The sequence below is a fragment of the Sinohyriopsis cumingii genome, chromosome 1 (assembly GCF_028554795.1).
Source record: "Sinohyriopsis cumingii isolate HCF-2022 chromosome 1, ASM2855479v2, whole genome shotgun sequence".
Lineage (NCBI taxonomy): Eukaryota > Metazoa > Mollusca > Bivalvia > Unionida > Unionidae > Sinohyriopsis > Sinohyriopsis cumingii.
This window is the reverse complement of record NC_142961.1, coordinates 31,698,980-31,721,823: the sequence shown is the minus strand read 5'-3', so window position 1 is coordinate 31,721,823 and position 22,844 is coordinate 31,698,980. Positions and strand designations below refer to the sequence as shown.

Genomic DNA, 22,844 nt, shown 5'->3' with positions numbered 1-22,844 from the left:
TTTGTATATTAGTTTTGTACCTTAGGTTGTCGAGTGTCGTGTGTTCCACAGGCCTTGTCAGGTATGATCCCTTTATTTTTCGTACATGGTAATTACCACAAAATGATAATTATTTATTTTACATATAATTTTCGTACATTCAATTAATAATTATTTTTCCATGTACGAAAAATAACATGAAATACGGTAATCATTCTCTTAGCAAATGTAACTCAGAATTACAAATTTAATTCTATTATACTCGAAAGGTAATCTCAATGACCCAGGTGTAGGTGAAAGGTTGTTACAGAGGTGAAAGAGTTTGGAGATCCCAGTCAGGGCCACCAACCTTAAATGAAAGAACTGTTGAAAGTTTAAAAATACTGCAATGCCGTAACATTAGGTGAAACTATCCATCATCAATGGCAAGTAATCGAAAGTTAAAATAAGTTATTTTCCACATGGCACATTTAATTAGAATCTTAATGAAATGTTTTAATAACTTCAACTTAAGTACTTATTCTTCTCTGTAACTGGAAGGATATTTATAAGCAATTAAAGACTGACATTACCTGCTCATCTAAAAATATTCCAATTCATCACACAATACATGTATTTTCACTGTAATACTGACAACAACTAAAGTGAAGAACCATATAATCAAAAAAGGGAATGTTTGCATGTTTCATGCAATCAAAGATTTACTGTCTGGCAATGAACTCATATTTTCTGCTTCTCCTGTACTCGTATCAAAATAAGTAGCCCACGTAAAGTTATGTTGCTAAAAATGGATGAAAACTTGATAGAAAGAGTTGAAAATCAGTGATGTATAATACAATCCATGCTCCCAAATCTAACTAGTGCCACTGCAAAGGCAAAGGCAATTTAATCTAACAAGTAGGCCAGGGCCTACATGAAAAGTTTATGATCAAAGCAATGCTGTGAAACATGCAACCTTGACCTGAAGGTCAAAAGGTTAGAATAAACTGCCTTTGTTTCATAATGATTCATCCAAAGCATGAAGAAAATTGATCAAAAGGATTACGAAGCATGAATATAGGAAAAAACCTGAATTAAAACCTGACAAAAATTTTCTATTAAAGTGACACTGACCCCTGGGTCAAAGGGCAAACTACATGTCATAACAAGAATTGTATTAACTTAATAAACAATTTAGTAATGTCACTGTCATCTTTGAAATTGAATAACAAACCAAAAAAACAACATTAGCTTTCAAATGATTCAATCCAAGTACACCACTCCCCCAATAACTCACGCCCTGATAACTCACAAACCTGCTTATAATGCAGTGTCAGGCATGGATTCCATTTTTTAAACCTGAAAATACCCAAAATATTTGTCCCTATTTGTTGAACTTGAAGAAAATCATGATCAAAATTGATAACGGAAACTTTGATGTATCACTCCAAACAACATTTAAAGTACACTGCAATTAACAATATGTAAGGAAATTTTTATTAATGAAAATGTCACTTACGCCAAGTGGAGGCAGTACTTTAATAAATAAATACAAATTAAATAATTATTTTATCAATCGAAATTTGTGTTCTAGTTCCATCTTTTAGTTCATTTTAAGTGTAATCGTCATAAATGCAATGTGTCCTCTTGTAATTAAATGTAAAATGCGTCAATCTACCGTAACAGCTATGTCCGCTAGCGTTTCTCTGAGAACCTAATTTAGTGCCGACTGTGTTTTGATAACTGACTTGCGGAAGTGTTTGTTGCATTGTTGCACTGAATTAAAAGCTGGCCTCCTTTGTATTATCACGTTAGTTATGTCTTTTTAATAATAAAAAAGGAGGTGGAATAAAAGAAAAGTTAAAAGGCACAAGAATCAGACTAACTTAAAATCTAGCGGCCTCGGTCGTATGTCGGTGAACTCACTGAACTCACTGCATTTGATCAATCAAACAGTGTAATAAAAGTTATTCAGTATGTAACAGAAACTACCTTAAATTAACCGACTCTTTCATAACTGTGATCAAAGATAACAAGGCAGTCAAGCGAAATGAATACTTCGTAAAATATAGAGCTTGATTTCACAGATATGGACCATTGTGGGCAAGTGAATTTCAGAGAATTCTTGAACTGGCATTTAGAGATATCCTCAGGGATGATAAGAAATTTCATTATTACTTCCACTGAAATCAAAACATTAACATTATACTAATTGAACAATAAAAAATTGAGTTTTGACGTAGACGTGTCACGAAATAAATGTCGCGCATTTTTGAAAACAAAAGGAATTTTGTTTGGTGGTGTATCAACAGTTAGTCTAGTTCCCAAATTATGGACTACCGATTTGACAAGATACTATTAAACACCAATACGGGAACCAGACTCATCAAGAAAACAAAAAGCAGTAATGTAATACACAGATTTTTCACGTACACGTGATGGTTGTTCAAACCAGTTGGAACGATCTTTCATATGTTGGATATTTTGAGGAAAAAAATGTTATTTAAACAGAATAACAAACAACTCCATTAGAAAAAGCGCATTATTACAAATTATTATCGACGTGATTGTAAAATGAGAATTCGGTCATTAAACAGCCCAGTTCCCTTACGCCGCTCCCCCCCCCCATGGTTTTCTCGATGTCAAAGCGATTCTTTTTCAATTTTTGGAGGTCCTTTGGTAAAACGCTCATCGCTTATAGTGTGGTCTATGTTTGTGGACCCCGTTGTGCGTGAGTTATCGAGGGAGAGGTGTATGAGGAAAATCCATCATAGGTTTAGGTTAGTTTGGTTGGGTGTTTTATGGTACCACATCAAATTAAGGTGCCAAAGCAATTTGAGGAATTTGCTTTACACAAGGACACATCGTATTAGCCTAGCCAGACTGACCTGATGGCAAGATTTGAAACAACACACCTTTTGGTCACTAGCCCAGCAAACTAACTACTCAGTCACCATGGCTTTTCAAGAGCTTTAGGAAATAGAAGCAATGGAAAAATCTTCACCCAAAACCATCATGCAAATTTTCCATGTGACCCTGACTCCAAGTCATATCATAGTATAAATTGTCTTTGAGAATGATTCATGCCAAATACAATGAGAATCTATCAACAGGTCTCAGATATGTAAGCAAATGAAACAACACAAATGTTCTAAGACTATTACGTTAACCTGAAGGTAAAAATAGCAAAAAAGACTGAATGGTCTTAGCTACATAATAATTCATGGCAAGTATGATGCGAGTTTATTAAGTGGTTTAGGAAATATAAGCAAATGAAAAACCTTAACTAAAACTTAATAAAATGCTGACACTGCCACCACTGCCGTTGGAAAAGTGACTCCTATGTCTCACTTCTCACTAACATGGGCTTGGCAGTAATTGTGTCTAAATAGGACTTACCAATCTCTTTTTAAATGCTTCCAACTGAGTCTCCAATGTTTGATGAACAACAGTCAGAAGATGGTTGATCTCTCTGTGGTTTCTGGACTCTACTTCATAGGCCATGGTGAGAAACTCATTTCGTGATCTCTGCTGCACCAAATGACTGATTACCTGTCACGACAAGATTATTGTGAATCGCACACATCAAATACCCACTCCATATATATATGAGAGATTACTGACCAATGGTTCTCAGTGACCAGTATCTTTGGTCAAAATGTGTAGTCTTAAAACTTAGAGTGCAGAACACATTATTTTCATGTCACACTCACCATGATTGCAACCTTGGGCCTACAGACCCAATAATCTATACGTATCTATAGTACCCTAAATTTTGTTTGGTTCAGGAACTTATTCTAGAACAAAAGTTACTCTCCTAAACTTATTTTTCTTTAAACCAATAATGACTATGATCCTGTACCTTTTGACACCAAAACCAATAGAAATCTTTCATAGGTGATGCTCAACAGTTTTGCAATTTGCATAGAATTAAATTTTAATAAAAAAAATTTCCCAGGTTTTACCACAAACAATCGTATTTCCACAATCTGTGCTTTTATTTTGTGTGACCATATTTTAAGGGTCATTTCCATAAGACTTAAGAAAAATCATCAGCACTGGCAGGTCTGGAAATTGATAGGCTTCTTCCCTTGCCCATGACCATTCCAGCCAAAGTTTGGTAACTGTAGTTGGTGGAGGAGTAAACTTATTATGTGAAACAAAACTGGTAACAGATGAATCGAGGACAATATCACAACATGATCATACATGCCAACCCCTAGTGAGGAAAAAGTGTAATCCAAGTGGACAAAAAGAGTAATCTAGGCAGAAAAAGAATAATCCACATATAATATGATAAAAATTCAATGAGCATATGTACAAAATGATTTATTTATCCCTCTGGACCTTTAACATCAATTACTGCTTCAAGTTTTTGTATTATCACACTTTGAGCTTTAAAAAGCAGCAGACTCTTATATTGCATTTCGAAACACTTTGTACCAGCTGAGACTATAAATGTTTTGCACACCAGTAGAGCACTAAGTGCTGGGTTATGGATCTCAATTCAGTTTTACTTTTGTTAACAATACTGAACAATCTCTCACAGTCAGCATTAGAATGGTAAAGAACCAATATTCCTTTCATAACCTGACAAAGAAGAGGAAATTTATATCTTCCAGTTATTGGGTCTTTTAGCTGGAAAATAAGATGAACAAAATCAACTCTGTCTGCATGAAGTACATTGTCAAGTAGAGTGCCAACTTGATACTTCATGAGTTCTCCTTCTAATTTATCAACAGCCTTTCTGCAGCATGGTGCATCATATTACAGAGACAACCTGATATGAACAATGATGGAGACATTTTTCAAAATAAAGAATGCAACTCCTTTATGAATTCCAGTCATCACTGATGCAGCATCTGCTGAAAAGCCCCCATACAATTCTACCAACTTATGTTTATTCAAAACATTATCAAGCAAATAATTTTTTACTTCTCTCCAGTGGAATCTACTGTTAGTTCTGGTAATGAAAGAAAAGACTGGGTACAACTTGTTGTCATAATCCACTACTCCTGTCTGTTGCAATAGTAAACGGACCAATTTTCATGGCTTCTGCAATTTTAAGTGAAGTATCTTCTGCTAAACATCTAACAATATTAGACGATTTTCTTCTTGCACATGCATATTTTCTGCAACTTTGGAATCAGGAAACAGCTGTTTGAACAAAGGAACAATGTAGTCTTCTACCGCTAGAGGTAGTCTTTGTTCTATTAAGAACTCAATACATAACGCCTCTGCATTTATAAAATTCGTATCCACAATTTAGTTCTGCTGTAAAAAAAAAGAAGTTAACTTAGTATTGGAGTTAGTAAAAAGAGCTAATTCGAGATTTCTTTGTTTTATCACCATGACCAATATTAAAACCCTTTCCACGCAGCCTGCAAGGGACATGAAGCTGCCCTAGAATGGAACGCTGTATAATGTAATTCATGTATTCATCTCTGAATCGATTTTTTGTCTTTTCTATTCCATTTGTGAAATTATTTGAAAAACATTTCTGCTCTAACACACATCCACTAGAATAAATCTGACTTGACTTTTAGTGCCAAATACCTACAGACTGGTTCTGTACCAGATATGAATTTGAACAAAGAATTTGCGAGCAAAGATTACATCTTAGAAAACCAGTCTGTTCTCTCCTAACTAAGCCATACAACTGCTATAAATAGAAACCATAGTTCAAAAGTTTGAAAGTAGAACCAGCCTGTTTCTTGGAAAATAGGGTAGCTGCTATAAATAGAACATAATACTGTTAGGAAAGTGCATGCAAGTCTATGGACAAGCATACTCTTATATCATATTTACATAGAAGCCGTCTTTTCTAGAACACGATCTGTAGGATTAATGGAATGTTAACAAAAATGAGATAACAAATTATTAATTTTGTTTGGAGGGGAATATATCGAAAAAGCGTTATCTGAATACATTTACAAGTAAGGTGTAATTTAGTCAAAAAAGGCGCAATGATTACTCCAAAAGCGTAATGGTTGGCATGCATGCATGATATTAACAAGGACAGAGTAAAAATCAGACATAAATTACACAATATCATGTTGCAATTGTAGTTTGGGTAGTGAATCATTGGAAATACACATAGTATATATCTATATCACTATTACCACACATACAATTTGGATGTATTTATTTTAAACTATAATTTTTTAACTGCATTAAACAGTGTAGCCGAAATTTGAAGCTGGTTCCCTATCCCCTGTCCTTATGCCCTACAACTCACCTGGTACCCTATCCCTTGACCCCAAACTACTTACTTGATCCTGATTGTTTGTAAAGTACTCTTGTCTGGCAAGTTTTAGGTTGTAGTCCCCCGTTAAGATTCGCAACACCTGTGAACTCTTGCTATCCAGAATCAGACGGGGCACCTCATTTTCAGCCAACCTCACTAGGTCTCTTGTAACTGACTGTAACCCATTCTGACTCTCTTGCAACCTGGCCCTAATAAATGAGGTTGATTAAGATGCAATGGAAGCACATAGATATGCCTGATGGTTGAATTTCCTAAAATATTAACATGCTTCCTCCACCACTACAAGGATTTCAGTTATATACAGTGTAATATTTGAAATTTACACTTAACATTTTAATTTACTGTACAAATTCTCCAAAATTAAATGAAGTGTTCTCCATGGTTACATGAGGGAGTAGGACAGGTTAATAAACCAAAGAACCTGAAGATACTGCAATCTTTGATACTCTTTGACTCCTTAAAGCACAAGCCAGAACCAGTAAATATTCCAACAACTACCAGGGTCTGTATGTCGAGTCCATAAGGAGGAAAGCATATCTGTAAAATTTCTGACCTTGACTGGAAGGGGAAAAGGACAGGTGAGTATTTTAAATGATGAATTGTTTTAGCTTCATAATGATTCATGCCAAGTACAAAGAGAATTTATTAAGGAGTTAAGGAAACATGTGGAAATGACAATCTCTGACCAAAACCTTAACTGTCGTCAAAGCTAGCAATGTTGCCAGTGATTGGAAAAGTGACATATGTCTAACTTCCCATCATCAAGGGTTCAAAATAAAAATACAGAAATCAAAGTATGTTGGACACCACTGTGCTCTCAAGATCACAGACAGGGAACCTGTTCTGTCAGGAACTCTAAAAATACCACCCAACTAAACTGAAACAAAAATATTACAGAGAAACCCCTGAAACAAAAATAGCTATCTTAATGAATTTTTTCGTCCAAATTCTTTTTGATTTTTTACTGGAAAACAAACAAACAAACTAGTGGGCAATCAAAATCCACACAAAAGCCTTTAAAATTTTCAGATGCAATAAGGAGACACTTCAAAGGCTGATAGCTTAACATAGCCAAACGAAGGAGAGGTGCAGTGTTTCCTCATGCACAATGGAGAAAACTGATGCACACATTTTATTGCTGTGCATTTTGTTTTACGCAAAGGATTCGCATAAATCAATCAGGATTTATTTAATATCCAATGCTTTGGATGAGGGATGGCATCATGTAATGTATACTTCGAGCACAGGCATAGTCTGGTTCCCTGTTTTGCATGCTCCCTAGGTTGCACTTCGCTATTCATACAGCGGAGTGCAACACAGGCAGCATACGAAACAGGGAACCAGAGTAGCATAGGCAATGTTATGACAGAGTAGCTTCCCCTAATTTCATGAGCTCTCACATGATTTCCATCAAGCTCATCAAGATGTCATGCAGATGTTTAACATCAATGGTTGCTGTACTGGAAAGTGATCACCCAATTAAAATGGCTTTGACTAAGAATCATTAGCGAAGTGAAAGAAGCAGGACACAAAAGAGTAAATGTGGATCTAACTTTAATGAACAACGGAGAAAATAATTCCCTTGACTGAAATACGGCACATCCATTAGATTACCGGTGTGACTTCTGATCGCATGATTGTGAAGACTGCAAAAGTGAATAATCCTTTTGTGACAGAGTTTAAAAATTTTAAAAATCTACCCTTGTTTACCATAAGATATCTGGAGAACACATTTTGACCCAAGACATTATTTTACAAAAAAGAAATCAGTAAACTTGCAGAGACAAATGCGTTATTTGGATTACAAAGTCAGGGGGTCATTGCAGATTCTGTTGGCTTTTAACTTTGCTGCAATGAAAGAAAGATCTTAAAGTTCAAATGTAACTTACTAGAAAGAAGATTAATCATTAGCCTTTTTGATTCTTGGATAAATGTGTTCTAGGACGAAGTACAATGAATCCGATGATAGCAACATTTTATGACAGGCAGTAAATTAACTGCCATTTAATTAAAAAGAATTAATTGGCTATCTGTATTGGCTTATATGTAATGTGTTGGTCTATAATACTGCTACAAAAAGACTATAAGGAGACTGTTAAAAGTATGACTTTAAAGTAAAAGAAAAATGAATAGATTATTCTCTGAATGGACAATGCATTTGTTTGTTAATTGTGCATGTTGGTTTATTTGTATTTTAGTGAGAGGGAGAGTATGTTGTGCAAGCTGCAATATCTTATTTCAAGCTGAAAAAGTACAGGTGAAATGAAAAGTACATTTTTTGACCCCCCCCCATTTTTTATTTGACCCCCAGTTCTGACACCAAGTTTTTTTTAACCCTCAATTATACACTACTGGGGGATACAATGGAGGTTCAAAAATAAAACTGCAATATAGGGACGTCACGTATCATGCTCTATGTATATCAGGTTGTGTCTCTGATACAATAAATATTAAAATTACCTGAGATAACTGACATCAGTTGGGAAAGTTCCTGACTTCAGTTTGCTGAGGCTATCTTCATGAACTTGTAACGAAGCCTTAGTTTGCTTCATCCGACACATAGCATCAATCCTTTCAGATTCACATTTAGGATACCTAAAAATACATGATTGCCATTAACAGAAATTATCAATTACAAATAATATAATTTTTCATTTTTGACTTCTAAACTTCTTATAAAAATTATGTAACATTTATCACATACCCATTTGATCAATTACAAACAGTCTCATATCTTCAATTTCAACTTCTGATAAAAAAAAATATACATTTCGACCAAAATCTAAAGACAATAATCATGTACTCACAAAGCCTGTAGCCTGGCCAGTTCTTTACATTTTCTCAAATTGGCCTCTTCCTTCTCTCCACGAACAAGGAGACTCTCGGGATCACTAACTTCTAAAATCTCATACTGGGAGCTGTCCTCATGCCCCACCACACTGGCTATACCCTGAACAGGGAAAATGGATAGCAGATGAGCTGATTATGCAGTACCTGTTCATGTTTAATGCACACCAACTGTGGAACAGTATAGATCAAGATCTGTCACTCATAATACACCAGCACATTAAATTCTCTATTGTTTTTCCTACTTAAGGATGATCATTTGTGAAATTTTGGAACATTAAACTTTTATCAACACTGATATTTTTACATAGCCAAGGGTCCAAGCAATTAAAAAAAAAACACTTAAAAACTTATATAATGGTGTGCATTTTCTTGCGCTACTCTTAGCTGAGTATCAATCCCCAAGTAAGTTAGTAATATCTGGAAAAGGCAGTGTTCTCTCTTCATATCAGTCCTACTCAGCTTCATGTCAACTAACATGCTGAAACAGTGTCACAGCCCTGCTACAACTTCCTTGCCCTGCTACACATTCCGAATAACCTACATCTCCTAATGACCCTGCTACACCTTCCTAATGATCCTGCCAAACTTTCCCAATGACCCTGCTACAGATTCCTAACCCTGGTAACCTTTGTAATGACCCTGCTACACCTTCCTAGCCCTATAATCTCTTTTCAGTAGAGTCCAATACAGTTTCCAGGCTCTGCTAAACATTCCTAATAACCATGAAACAACTTCCTATCCCTTGTACACCTAGCTCTGCTGCATCTTCCTAATGACCCCGCTACAGTTTCCTAGCATTACAATATCTTTTCAGTGGAGTCCAATATAGTTTCTAGGCCCTGCTACACATTTCCAATGGAGTCCAATACTGCTTTCTGGCCCTTCTTCACCTTTCTAATGACAGTGATCAAGTTTTCTAACCCTGCTACATCTTTCCAGTCAGCTCCAAGCCCTGCTTTTGTTGTTGTTGTTGTTGTTGTTGTTGTTTTGGGGTTTAACGCCATTTTTCAGCACACGATAGGCTATACATGGCGGCCAGTATTAATGGTGGAGGAAGAACCCGGGAAAAGCCCAGAAAGAACCACCGACCCTCGAGAAGCTACTGGCAAGCTTTCTCACATACCTACATTGGCCGAATCCGAGACTCAAACCCACACAGATAGAGGTGAGATGGCAGTGATCCGTAAGGGTGAGCGCTTTAGACTACTCAGCCACTCGAGGCCCCTCCAAGCCCTGCAACACCTTCCAATAGTTTGCCTTAATGAGTACACTCAAAATCATACAGATACTTAAACTGAATACAATATATCATTGTTTATCACTTCTGTGACAGAACTAATGAGTCTAATAAATGAATACAACTTAGGCATGCAAAATCTCCGCAGAAAAAGAAGCTGCCCAAATAACAGAGACATGGAATCATAACCAGTATATCCATGAGACAATCCATAGAAACGAGAGTGAAATATCAGCAGTAAGCAGCTATAATTTTAGGAGACCTGGAACAATGCTGTTTGCAACTGAATACACAATATACAAGAAAATTAAGTACAAGAAAATGTTTACCTATGAAAAAATCATACATGTAACAATTTCACATGGTAATTAATTTCCTTTTCTCTAACCAGGAAACCAAAATGGCTTGGAATATGTTCAAGTCAGATTCAAGCATAAATTTGTCGCAAGCTTAATCATACACCAGAAGGATAAGAGATCCTAATTTCATATAATAGTTTATATCTTTGCAGCAAACTAGCACAGAGCATATTATCATGTATTTCTGTGTTTCTAAAATGTATCCAAGAATTGAACAGAATGGTACAATATCCCCAAGATCAACTCAGGTAATCTTAATATGAATACAAAGAAGCAGACAAAATTTTATTTCACTGCTTCAAATTTTTTTGGTTAATTGCGATAACAAGGTTTTGCCAAACAAGATACAAATCCAAAAGTTCAAAAATGTGTAAAAATATTCAAATCTGAAAATCTAATCAGGTCATATGAATAAAAACATGGTGATAAATGATTTAATTTGTTCTTGCTCATTAATTCTGAGAACAGTTTGCTAAAAAGTAAAGAACAATTTTAACAGTTTTAATTTTTTTAAAATAAATTGCTGTAATGGCCTGATTATCTAAGCTGGTCATTTTAATATGGCTAATAAATAAACCTACTAATTTTCATGTCTACCACAAGTGGATTTTGCTCAGGTATACAAACCTCATGTATAATAATACTCTAAGTAGATAATTTAAATTTTTCAAAAGGCACATTCTTTCAGTCAGAGTGATCCTGATTTTTTACATTATCACACCAAAATTGATAAGCTTCTTACCTGAAGTGAAAGCCATCCACAATGTTTGGGATAAGTCTGTGATGTAGAACAAATGTAACTATGTGGAAATCTATTTTCTTCTTTCAGTTACCAACCCTGAACTTTTGAATCCAAAATAAAACCTTTATCTTTTCTCCAAGTTGAAGTGATCCACAAAGTCTGGTTGAGGTATGTCATGCAGAACTAATGTTATTATGCAGAAACAATTTTTATGATTTCACTCAGCGAGTATGACCTTTGTGCTTCTCAATCCAAAATCACTATGTACAAGCTACCCACAAGTCTAGGGAACCCACAAATCATGAAGACTGCCAGCTATTGTGCAGAAACCATTTTTCTGTTTTCAAAATGACTCTGACCTTTTGATCCACAGATTTTAGCATTTTTCCTCACCATACATGCAAGCCATCCACAAAATTTGGTAAATGTAGATCAGGATTCTCAAACACATGGCCCATGGGCCGCATGTGGCCTGCGAAGCAGTATTATGTGGCCTGCAAAATGATTGGCATCACAAGGTGTCATGAGAGATAATAAGGTGGTGCAGCCCGTGGGCAATCAAAAATTCCCACACAGAAATGTTCCAATTTGCGAACTGTTCACAAACTTTTCTTGACTGTAGTTGGTGCCAAATTGGGCAGAAACTATTTTCCTTCTTTTATTCACAATAAAAATTGAACTTTTAGCCTAAATTGATAGTTCTTCCTAACCCCAAATGCAAGCCATCTATAAAGATTGGTAACTGCAGATGGAGACACCTAAAGTTTTGCAAAAATTAAACCGGTAACAGACAAACAGATGGACAGCATCATAACATACCTTATGGTTGGCATATAAAAACATATTAAAAAATGAAAAACTGATATAATGGTCTTAAGTTCTAATCTACTTATAACCTTAATAAAGCATATCAAATTTCAAGGCTCTGAGTTTTGTGCTATCATGCTAACAGATTTTCAGAGACTTATGGATAGAGAGCAGCAAGACAAAATGCCCCCTTCTACCTTCACAGTGGGAGGAAAACTAAATTAATTAAAAATGACTGAAAATTACAAACCTCGAAAAACTGCTTTTTGGTAAATGATGTGAGTTCCATGGAGAATTTTTCCTCCATGCTGCAGTAGTCTTGTAGAGGCACATGTGACAAAAACATTGCCATTCCCTGAGAACCAGTCTGACCAGATATGGACTTTGTGTGTGAACCAGTCTCGTCTGTAACTGCTGATGTCTGTGATTTCTGGTATAATGAATTCAGGTTGCCAACTGAGTACATCAGCTGTTCAAGGGCATTGTTAAACTGTAACAGAGAAACATATCTGTCATAAATGCATGTGCTGTAGTTATGTTGTAAAAAAATCATGTTAAGGGAGCACATAGGGTTAAGGTCTCAACTTTGACACTTCTGACTGCTTTTAAAGCAGAACTGCAAAGTTATCTCTAAATATTTGACATAAAAAATGACAAATTACGAAGCCCATTTGTGAAGTTAAATTTATAAAACTCATTCAGTTTAAATCTTTTACCCTGGAAAGGATGCAGAGACAGGGATTGTCCTGGGCTTCACCAATGTCGCAAACTTCAATTTTATTTCCTTACTGGCGACAAAATATACCATTTGGCGATTTTTTATTGACAGCCTTTTTGGTTGTTTAATTTGTACATACAGTAATGGATTTGGAATGGAGAAATTCAAAGAGACAATGAAGGGAAGCCACAAACATGGCTACACAATGCACTGGAATCTATCTGTTACATAAACAAATCCTTTATTCGTATTGACAAACCCATCTTTACAGTGCACTGTTACATCATAATCAGCTTATGTTAACATCTGGCTTGATTACTGTATGCTGTGATAAGCTCAATCATGCTACCAGACTATTCCTACAATCGACTGACCTCTGAAGACACGAACAGAAACAGCTACAATTAACTGAACGGCTAATCCTTCTGTTTTTTTATTTTAAAATACCTATAAAATAGTTTTGATGAAACTTGAGAGAAAACTGATTACCTCTGAAGTACCTATTGCTGTGTATAAATACAAGTCAAATGAAAAAAATCTCAATCACAATTATATACTGTCGAGAGTGCAACATTATCATGGGTAAACGTTAAGTTAGACGTTGCATGTTCATCATCTCATCCTAACAGTAAGTTTAAAAAATTAACAGCATTTGGATTTAGTGCAAATTCAACAGACAACAGTCACTGAACCTGATATTAAACCTGTCAGTCCAACATCATCTACAAATAGTGATAGTAGTAATGCTTCAAATGAATCCCCACATCATGATGAACCAGTCAAAAGTTCCCGAAAATTTCTAGACAACTGGAAACTTGGGTGTCAGTGACTGAGATATGATACAAAGTTAAAGCAGACGTTCTGTGATATATGTATCAAGGCACAAGTCGTCAATTCATTTACAACTGGCTGTCATATTTTGAAGAAGGAGTGTGTCATCAAACATGAATCAAGGTGGGGTAAGTAATATATGCTAATGTTGCTCATTGATCTTTTCCTTTTGCCGTCAATTCCATGTTACGACTGCAGACACTTAAACTACGCAACAAGAAATAGGAAAACAAACAAGTTTTGCATAACTAAAAATAATTTATTTCTCAAAAAACAGGAATGAAAGAATTAAATTAACTTACAGCATGGTGAATAAATTCCTAGTTCCTAAAAGTCCTACCAATTCCAATAGTTGCAAGAAATCCGAATACGTTCCAATGAACGAAAAATGCCCCTTCTGTGTTGAAGTTTCAAATGTACATAAAGAATTCATTAATTTCCAAAGAATTCAAATAGTCATTGAATAAATTTAGTTAATACCATACCGTACAGTTATTCTATGTGTCACGAAAAATATAAATCTTTTCAAAAGCCAAGTCGGGAGATTGAATCCGAAAACAGGCAGATTGTGACCTACCAGCGGGAAGCTTTTTATGGCATATTTAAGCATTGTTTTCACTAAATATTCTCGATTTTTCCAATACACGTGAAATTTTCAAAAATGACATGCTGTTTCTCCCTATGGCATGCCTTATTTGCCCCCCCTCCAACGAATCCCCATTTCATATTCTATACAATAGCTGAAGGTTGGACTTAAGCCTATTCGACATACTTCAAAGAAACCGCCTGTTCTACAGCAAGTGAAAGCACTTACAATTGATTGACAAATAAACCATGCCCTTTTTTGTTATATCTAAAATTCCCTAAAATGGGTATGAATTTATGCTTTTATATATATATATATATATATATATATATATATATATATATATATATATATATACACACACATACATATATATATACACACATACATATATATATACATACATATATATACATATATACATACATATATATATATATATATATATATATATATATATATATATATATATATATATATATATACACACACACATACAGTAATACCTCGTGCATTCGCATTTCTGGATTCGCGAATTCACGGATTCGTGAAATTTTCATTGGTACCCTCTACGTACATGTTTTTTTTATTTTACTGAATTGTACCTTCGTTATATGACTTCTGTGACATATGAAGTTTACCTAGTTTACCTTCCTGACAATGACAAAGAAAACGTCAGTCATTAAGTTTACAGTCCCATTCGTTACTTGGTTTTACCTTACTGTGAGTGCAAAAGAAAACAGCAGCCAATGAATTAGTATAGGGGTAATATTAGTATACATGTACCGTACTGTAAATGCGCTAGTGTGGCAAATACCCATTAGGCGATACTGTACTCTATTTTTACGTCAAACATTTATTTCTCTTTTTAAGGGTAATGTATTAAGCTAACTTTTAAATGAAATTAAAGTGCTTTGGGAGCATGATTTGGGTCATATTTAGGGTTTAAACCCTAGAAATAAGCATTTATTAGCATTTTTAGTGACTCGTACCAAACATTCGCGATTCCTCCTGATCTGTGACTGGTTCTGGAACCTAACCTTGCGAATATTCGAGGTATTACTGTATATATATATATATATATGTATGTATGTATGTATGTATGTATGTATATATATATGGTACATTAATGCCAGGTGTTGACTCAAAGTGATCATTCTTGGGATTTAGGAAGCAATTCACTACAACCAAAGCATGTTAAAGCGCGGCAAAAATAAATTTCAGAAAGCCCTGGTTGAAGGAGATGTACTTTGTGGAGCTAGTCATAAAAGGGGGGGGGGGGGGCATTTAATTACTGAATGCATGAAATCAATGGTCGCATTATACATCAATTATCTTACATTGCAAAGTATGATCATAGGTTTTTATAATTAACATGTCATTAACTAAAGGACCTTACAAAACTATTATTTGGAAAATACTATACACAATATAGATTTGTTTAATATCCAATATTTCTATTTTAAAAAATTAGTGAGATACTGTAGATGTCAGGAAAGTAGATATTTTATATTTGATAATGCATTGTTTTTCAGGTGACAACAGTCATACCTATGCACTAACAATGATGTGGGATGCAAAGACCATGGAAGTAGCGAAGATCGCTGCTATTAGTAAAAGTAAAAGTGCCATTATCAGTGGCATGAGGAACACTTTCTTTGCAGCTTACTACCACCACAATTATTCCAAAGCTGCACCAGTTGTGTATCGCATAGGTATTGAGAATATTATATTATAGCTTGTTAACTAATATCTATGGATTTAAATTACAGTAACATGGTAAAAAACGTGTACAACCTTAAAATATTTATTGTGATGTTACATCTGTAGTAAACTGTGATTGCTACATTAATGCCAACTTCTTGCTAATATATATATATATATATATATATATATATATATATATATATATATATATATATATATATATATATATATAAAAATCAGAACATGCATAATTATAAATGAAATATTTATGGCATAAAAAATTAATGATTATTTCCATTTCAGGGTGCCACCCAACTCTCATCGTATGCATTCAACAAGTTGGCAGCCCTAAAATTGTGATGGATCATGTGACATTCTACAACATTTTAATAGTACAAAACAGACACGTAATGATTTTTATGTAATATTATAGCTGTATTGCTTGTTGTTAATAAAGTAATAACTATCCCATCTTTTGCAATTTTCATTGCTATAACATTAATAGACTTTTCATTGCCTATTACGTTAATAGACATGGAAAAATATTCACTACTTGCCCTGGCGACAAAATATTGAGGTTGGCAATATTTTTGGCGACAATGTTTTAAAAGACAGGACCATCCCTGAGAGATATAATTTACAAAATGTTTTCATCAAAACTGGAAGTTAAAAAATCCTAAAGTGACATTCTCTATTCTATATTGCAAAAGACAAAATGTTGTGACAATAATTCACACCTGTGCCAAAAATGGAACAAAGCATAACTCCCCCATAGTGCTTCCTGAAGGTTACATGTATATTCGCATAAGAAAATTGTCAATGGTTCATTTATTTGTCCTTTTTTGTTTTAGATGCCTTATGCAAAGTTGTTATAAAGTAAATCTGAAACGGTTAAGAGTGTTTAAGATGGATCAGAGTGAGTCCCTTCAGAGTCCCTTCTAAGTCACTTAAAATTCACTTAATATAAACTAAATGACTTATAGCATAAGCAAATTGTTCACAGGTCACTGCCTGAGCTGTAGCATCCAGGCAGGCTTTCAAAACTCATCTATTTCAAGCATCAGGGAAGGTTGTCAAAACTCATCCGTTTCAAGCATCAGGGAAGGTTGTCAAAACTCATCCATTTCAAGCATTCTGCATTGAAATATGAATGGCAGTGGAGATCTTTCTGGCTTGTTGGATCTCAATGTAGACATTTTGAATGAAGACTTTCCAACTGCAAATGTTCCTGTTACTGGAATTCCAGAATACTGCTGTAAATAGCTGTTTTGCATCACCAGTGTCAGTTGCAGACATAAAAATACAAGAGCATAGGGTACCTAAAACAATGCTGTTGTCGCCATTGGTTTAATGCCAATTTTTAACAAGATAGGCTATACATGGCGGCCAGTATAACTGGTGTAGGAAGAACCTGGGAAAACTGCCAAAAACCACCTACCAAAGGGAAGATGCTGGCAAAGTTTCTCGCTGAGCTGGAGACTAAAACCCGCAGGGACAGAGGTGAGATGACAGTGATCAGTAAAGGTGAGTGCTTTAGATGACTTGGTCCCCCCAAAATAATGAGGGAAGCGAGTTACTGGATATGCTAACTGTCTAAGCATAGAAAATGAATGCTTCAAATATTGCAAAAGATATCAACTTGATTCAAGAGGGTACTTCTCAAGTACCGTATTTCATGTTATGTTTAGTACACCAAATAATAATCATTAATTTCAGTATACAAAAAATTATATGTAAAATAAATAATTATCATTTTGTGGTAATGACCGTGTACAAAAAAAATGGATTATATCCAGACAAGGCACGCAGAACACACGACACTCGACAACCTAACATACAAAACTAATGTACAAAATCTGTCTAATTCTGCTCTCAAGATTCTGATGGCTGTTATGAGAGAGAGAGAGAGAGAGAGAGAGAGAGAGAGAGAGAGATAGAGAGAATAATCTTTATTGTTCAGTTACCTGTTAGTCATGTTATTCCTTATTTATACACTACAAGGGCACTATTATATTCCATTGGCAATTAAAACCTGAATAAATAAATCATTTTGGTTGTAATTATGAGATGCATTGTCACTGTGCCACATGGCTATGCAGAGGCACTATACATGCTAATTAAATACACTTGACCTTTCGCTTGGTTTTTTCCAGTAAATAATTGATAGAAGACCAGATTCACCTATACAGATCAAATTAAGGAGGCTCTACGTAGTAAAATGAGGCTACCCATGGGGTATTGAAAATGTGTACAAGTTCATTATCTCAAGAACAATATTAATCTACTGATACTTGTTCTGAGAAGCCAGTTGATAAAAAATGGCAAATGAGTTTGAGAGAGAGAGACAGAGAACAACAAAGTAACATGTATAAAAAAAAAATTTGCATTATAAACACGTTATTTTCAGGGATATAATTTGTGATCCACCGTTGGACAAATGCACAAAACATGATGCAAGGAAACATTCACAATTTTCAAGAGTTTTACAAGTCTTCCAGCTCAAAACCCTCAAACCATTCACATTTTTCGTCACTAGAAAGACATTCCAGTGGAGCTGCATTGTCACTCCTTATGTAGTGGTCCTCTCTACCATTTATTACATTTGAAAGGCCAGTAACTTTGAAGCTACTGATTATCATGTCCTTTTTCTTCTTTAATTCTTAACTGGCTTCAAAAATCCAGTCAATCATCTGCTGCTGTGAAGGGGCTGGAAGTTATTTGATATGTTAAAGCCTGCCTGAGGATGTGTTTAATGTTGTGTTCAGATAATTCAAGCAGAGAAATTTGTTAGGATTGTTCATTGGAATTACAAAGTGCTCACCCGATCAGAACATTATTCTGGGACTACTGTGAATTATTCAAGGGAGTTCTGGACAATGCCAGTGTAATACATACATTCGAGAATCATTCAGAGTATTTGATTCTTTTGGACCTGAATAAAAACTTTTAGGATTATTTTCAATTCAATTTATAATACTGTAAGTTCTTCTTAAATTTTCATTTATAACTTTGATAGTTAAATTATTTGTTAAGTTTTACAAAACTTACTGGTTTTGCTTCTTTCTGTTACTAAGCTTATAACCACAGAGTCATAACAGGATGCTCACAGAGCAGGGTTGTTAGGTGGGTTTTTAAGTAATGTCATCAAGTAAGCATTCTTAAAGAAACATAATTTGCTAAAAAAAAAAGTGTTTCCTCCATTGCAAGCATTCCCTGACTATATTAACCTTAGGAGAGCACCTATACCTATACCTCAGGGTATTCTCCAAGGGAAGAAGGATTAGATTCCCTATGTAAACAATAACACACCCCTACTTAAAGCAACACAGCCAATGGTTACATGATCCATGACAACTCTATCGGGTTATGAAGATAATCACTGAGATCTTACTGTCAGAATTCACTGGCTAATCCAGCAAAGTTAAGAGGCTGTGTTTGTTTAATTGGGTCTGTTGGTGGTCTGTGACGCAACATCAAGTCTGACCAGATTCAGATAATGTCTCTGCTGAGCTAAATCCCTGAGACAAAAACTCAAGAAGGTTGACTCTGCACATTGGCCAACAGCTTAAGCTGTATTCAAACACGAGGCTCTCAAACAATGCTCTAATTACATGATTTGAAATTTTCATGAGGTCACAATGACACTTCAGAGTATGCCAAGCATATAATCCAGTTAAGCCATAAAGATAGGACTACAGATGAGATATCCTGCTTTCCCACCTTCACAGGAAGAAATATTCATTCGCGGTTGTCACAAACTTGTCTCTCCAAGCTTTATGTAATGTTCAAAAGTATGGAAAGTATCTTGCATGGCTGCTGTTCTCGACTTATCTATACATATGAGGGAACATATGACAGCTCTGACTGCTGACTGACAGTAATAAGGATCACTGAACCATACAATCATACTGATAGACGGAAAGGGCACGTAACTCTCTCATCTAATGCTATACAAAAACTGGTTTTGTATGATAACAGCTTCAGCATGGGTCTGGACTAAAATTCAAATTTTTCTGAATTCAGCCATGTTAAGACTCAAGAAAGATTCCATTTTGGAAACAGAGTGAGAGACTTTGATCTTTTAAAATCAAAATTAGCTAGTAAGTCTAACAGGTCTGATGAATCTGATGAAAAACCAACGGCTGAAGGGACCTTTCTATACAGATAACCTGACCATTTTGGGTGAGACTGTCAGTCAGGACTCTTAGCAATGCTGGAAATTGTCTAATATGTACACTGATCTGAAGTTGGCAGCACCAATGAAGAAACTGCTATACCAAATTGCACAAGATGAGCAATTTGGTGCCCCGTGTCTAACGAGGTAAGTCACCACAAAGGAGATGTCTGACAATATCGGGAATGTGACTTCAGGTTGGGGTCTCTCCAGTGAATTCATGTCATGAGCCAACCATGGTTGCACCACTCAAACAGGAATGATCATACCTCATTGTAATACTGACCTTCTGGATGAGTGAACTGAAATAGGGGTGTAATTGAGCCAGCAAAGTCATTTGTAATGGATGCATAAAAAGATGACCTAGCAGGATCAAATCCATTAAATCGACACAATTAGTTTGTTGATCCGAATGACATGGCCATGAAGGAGAAGTACATGATTGAGGCTTGATATAAACTCTGTAACAAAACTGACAAAGGACTGGGATGGGTGAGTGTGAGGTCCTTCCAAATTCATGAGAAAACCATGAAGATTCAAAAGGGATAGGAAAATAGAACTTACCATAGGTTTTTGGATATTGTCAAGATATGCCCCCATTTCCATAAAGAAGTCAACTGGAACATAGTGATGAAATCCATAATTAAAGACCAAGAGATTAATATTTAGACCAAAGCCTGATTAAAAATGGATTAGAGAAACAGAGTTGCTAAAATGTTGGAAAGATCAATGAATCAAATACAATATCACCTCATTAATATGCATGGATTATGCTCATAACTGCAGTCATTTAAGATCTAAATGATTTTTGCCTACTGACCAAGTTTGATCAAAACTGGTTCAGGAATACGGTCTATAGAGTATTAACAAGCTCAATCAATCAGGCACAAAAACAGCTCATTAACATGCATAGATCCACATATTATAGAACTCTTGGGAGAACATATAAGCTTATATTTTGATCAAAATCAGACAAACAATATGGCTTAAAGAGTGGTAACAATTTCAGATAATCCAATGCAAGATCACCTTATTTATACAAGTGGATTCCACTGACTTTTGAAATTGTTTAAGATCTTGAGGATAGAAGTCCATATGCCAATTTTTATAAAAATCAAATAAAAAATATGGTTTCCACAGCAGTTGTAAGCTCAGCAGATCTGATGCAAGATTACTTCAATATTAGGTGAAGATCTTGCTCTTTAACTCATCCAATATCTTGATTTTATTATATGCTCATTTTTTTCTCAGTTAACATTTGTCAGAATCATGCAGTATTACCCGATACTGAACTCGCATGCAAATACACATACTGCATTCATGTGCATAAAGGAACTACTTTCTATTGTAAACAAACAATGGACGCATATGCAAGCACTTTTGATTTGTAAACAAATCATGTACACTCATGTAGAAGGCGCTTTACGTTGTGGTTGTTGTTTAAATTTGTTTCTGAATGAAGTAAAGCAGATGTTTCATGGACTGCCACATACCAGCTGCTTTGGCACATTCCATGTTAACTTTTTTGATACAATGTTTTGGATTTAGGCTAGCTAGCTATACAACAGATGCAAGAAAGGGTCTTTACAAACAACATAAAAGTGACAAGGCATACACTGTCTTCTTTAGCTGGTGATAAGAATGGCCAAAAAATATACTTAGTTTTACATCCTGAATTTCCTCAAAATGTACTTTCTTAGTATTGCAAATCCGAATTACATGAGCCATGTCATAAGTTCTCAATCTTGATTACACATTTCGAAATCATACTGTAATTTCGAATATAAGTACAATTACATTCTACTTACTGCACTCAAAAAGAATTCCATAGCGTCTTTGTGATGTTTTGGATTTTTTAAAAAACGTAACTTTAAAAGGTTTTCAGTCATATCTCTACGATGTCTGCAATGTGGCAGTTTATAGCGATGTCTTGCACTGGGGCATCATGCCGCAGACATGTAGCATGATGTCCCATCCAGTCACATTATCCTGACACCAGGCCGACCAGTCCTAACACTAACCTCTTAATGCTGAATGCCCAGCGAGGCAGCTGTTAGTACCATTTTTGTAAGTCTTTGGTATGACTCAGACGGGGATCAAACCATCTTTTTGATAATTGCAATTGAAAGACTTCATGTTTTTCCCACATTATAATTTCAAGCATTCAATGACAGAAACAGAAACACATTTGCTGATGTCAACACGCTTCTCCCCCGCTTCTTCAATCTGATGTATTTCATGTGGAATTGTCACATATAAATCCAGTCCATAATCATGAAATGTTGTAGAATCGAATAAAATACCAAATCTATTCATTCCAGATCAAATGGAAAAGTTGTTACAATGCACATTCATTCACAATATGACTCCAAATTTCATTTTAACTAGACACGCCATTTTTTTCCCAAAGTTATGTCTAGCACACGACTAAGTTAAAATTTATCTGGGCAGAGTTATGTGCGCAGTAATGTTGTTGTTGTTGTGTAATGCTGAATATGCACTTGTTTACTGAGTTTGGAATACAGCATACATTCAGTTACTTTGTTTCTTATAGTGTATTTTGTTAATATAATTAAGCATTAGGTAGAATAAAAAATGAGCATATAA

General features: G+C 35.2%; 1 protein-coding gene across 3 annotated transcripts in view; it reads right to left on the bottom strand.

The window, feature by feature from the left end:
* The window catches only part of LOC149806646 (HAUS augmin-like complex subunit 3), a 56,199-nt gene that overhangs the window by 11,774 nt on the left and 21,581 nt on the right, over positions 1–22,844 (bottom strand). For all 3 annotated transcript variants that reach the window (XM_089956081.1, XM_089956090.1, XM_089956101.1), the window contains exons 6-10: positions 12,472–12,711; positions 9,034–9,176; positions 8,687–8,821; positions 6,231–6,414; positions 3,358–3,510 (exon numbers count right to left, since the gene is read on the bottom strand). In XM_089956081.1, the coding sequence (XP_089812207.1) occupies positions 3,358–3,510; positions 6,231–6,414; positions 8,687–8,821; positions 9,034–9,176; positions 12,472–12,711 (855 nt within the window). The remainder of the gene's footprint in view (positions 1–3,357; positions 3,511–6,230; positions 6,415–8,686; positions 8,822–9,033; positions 9,177–12,471; positions 12,712–22,844) is intronic.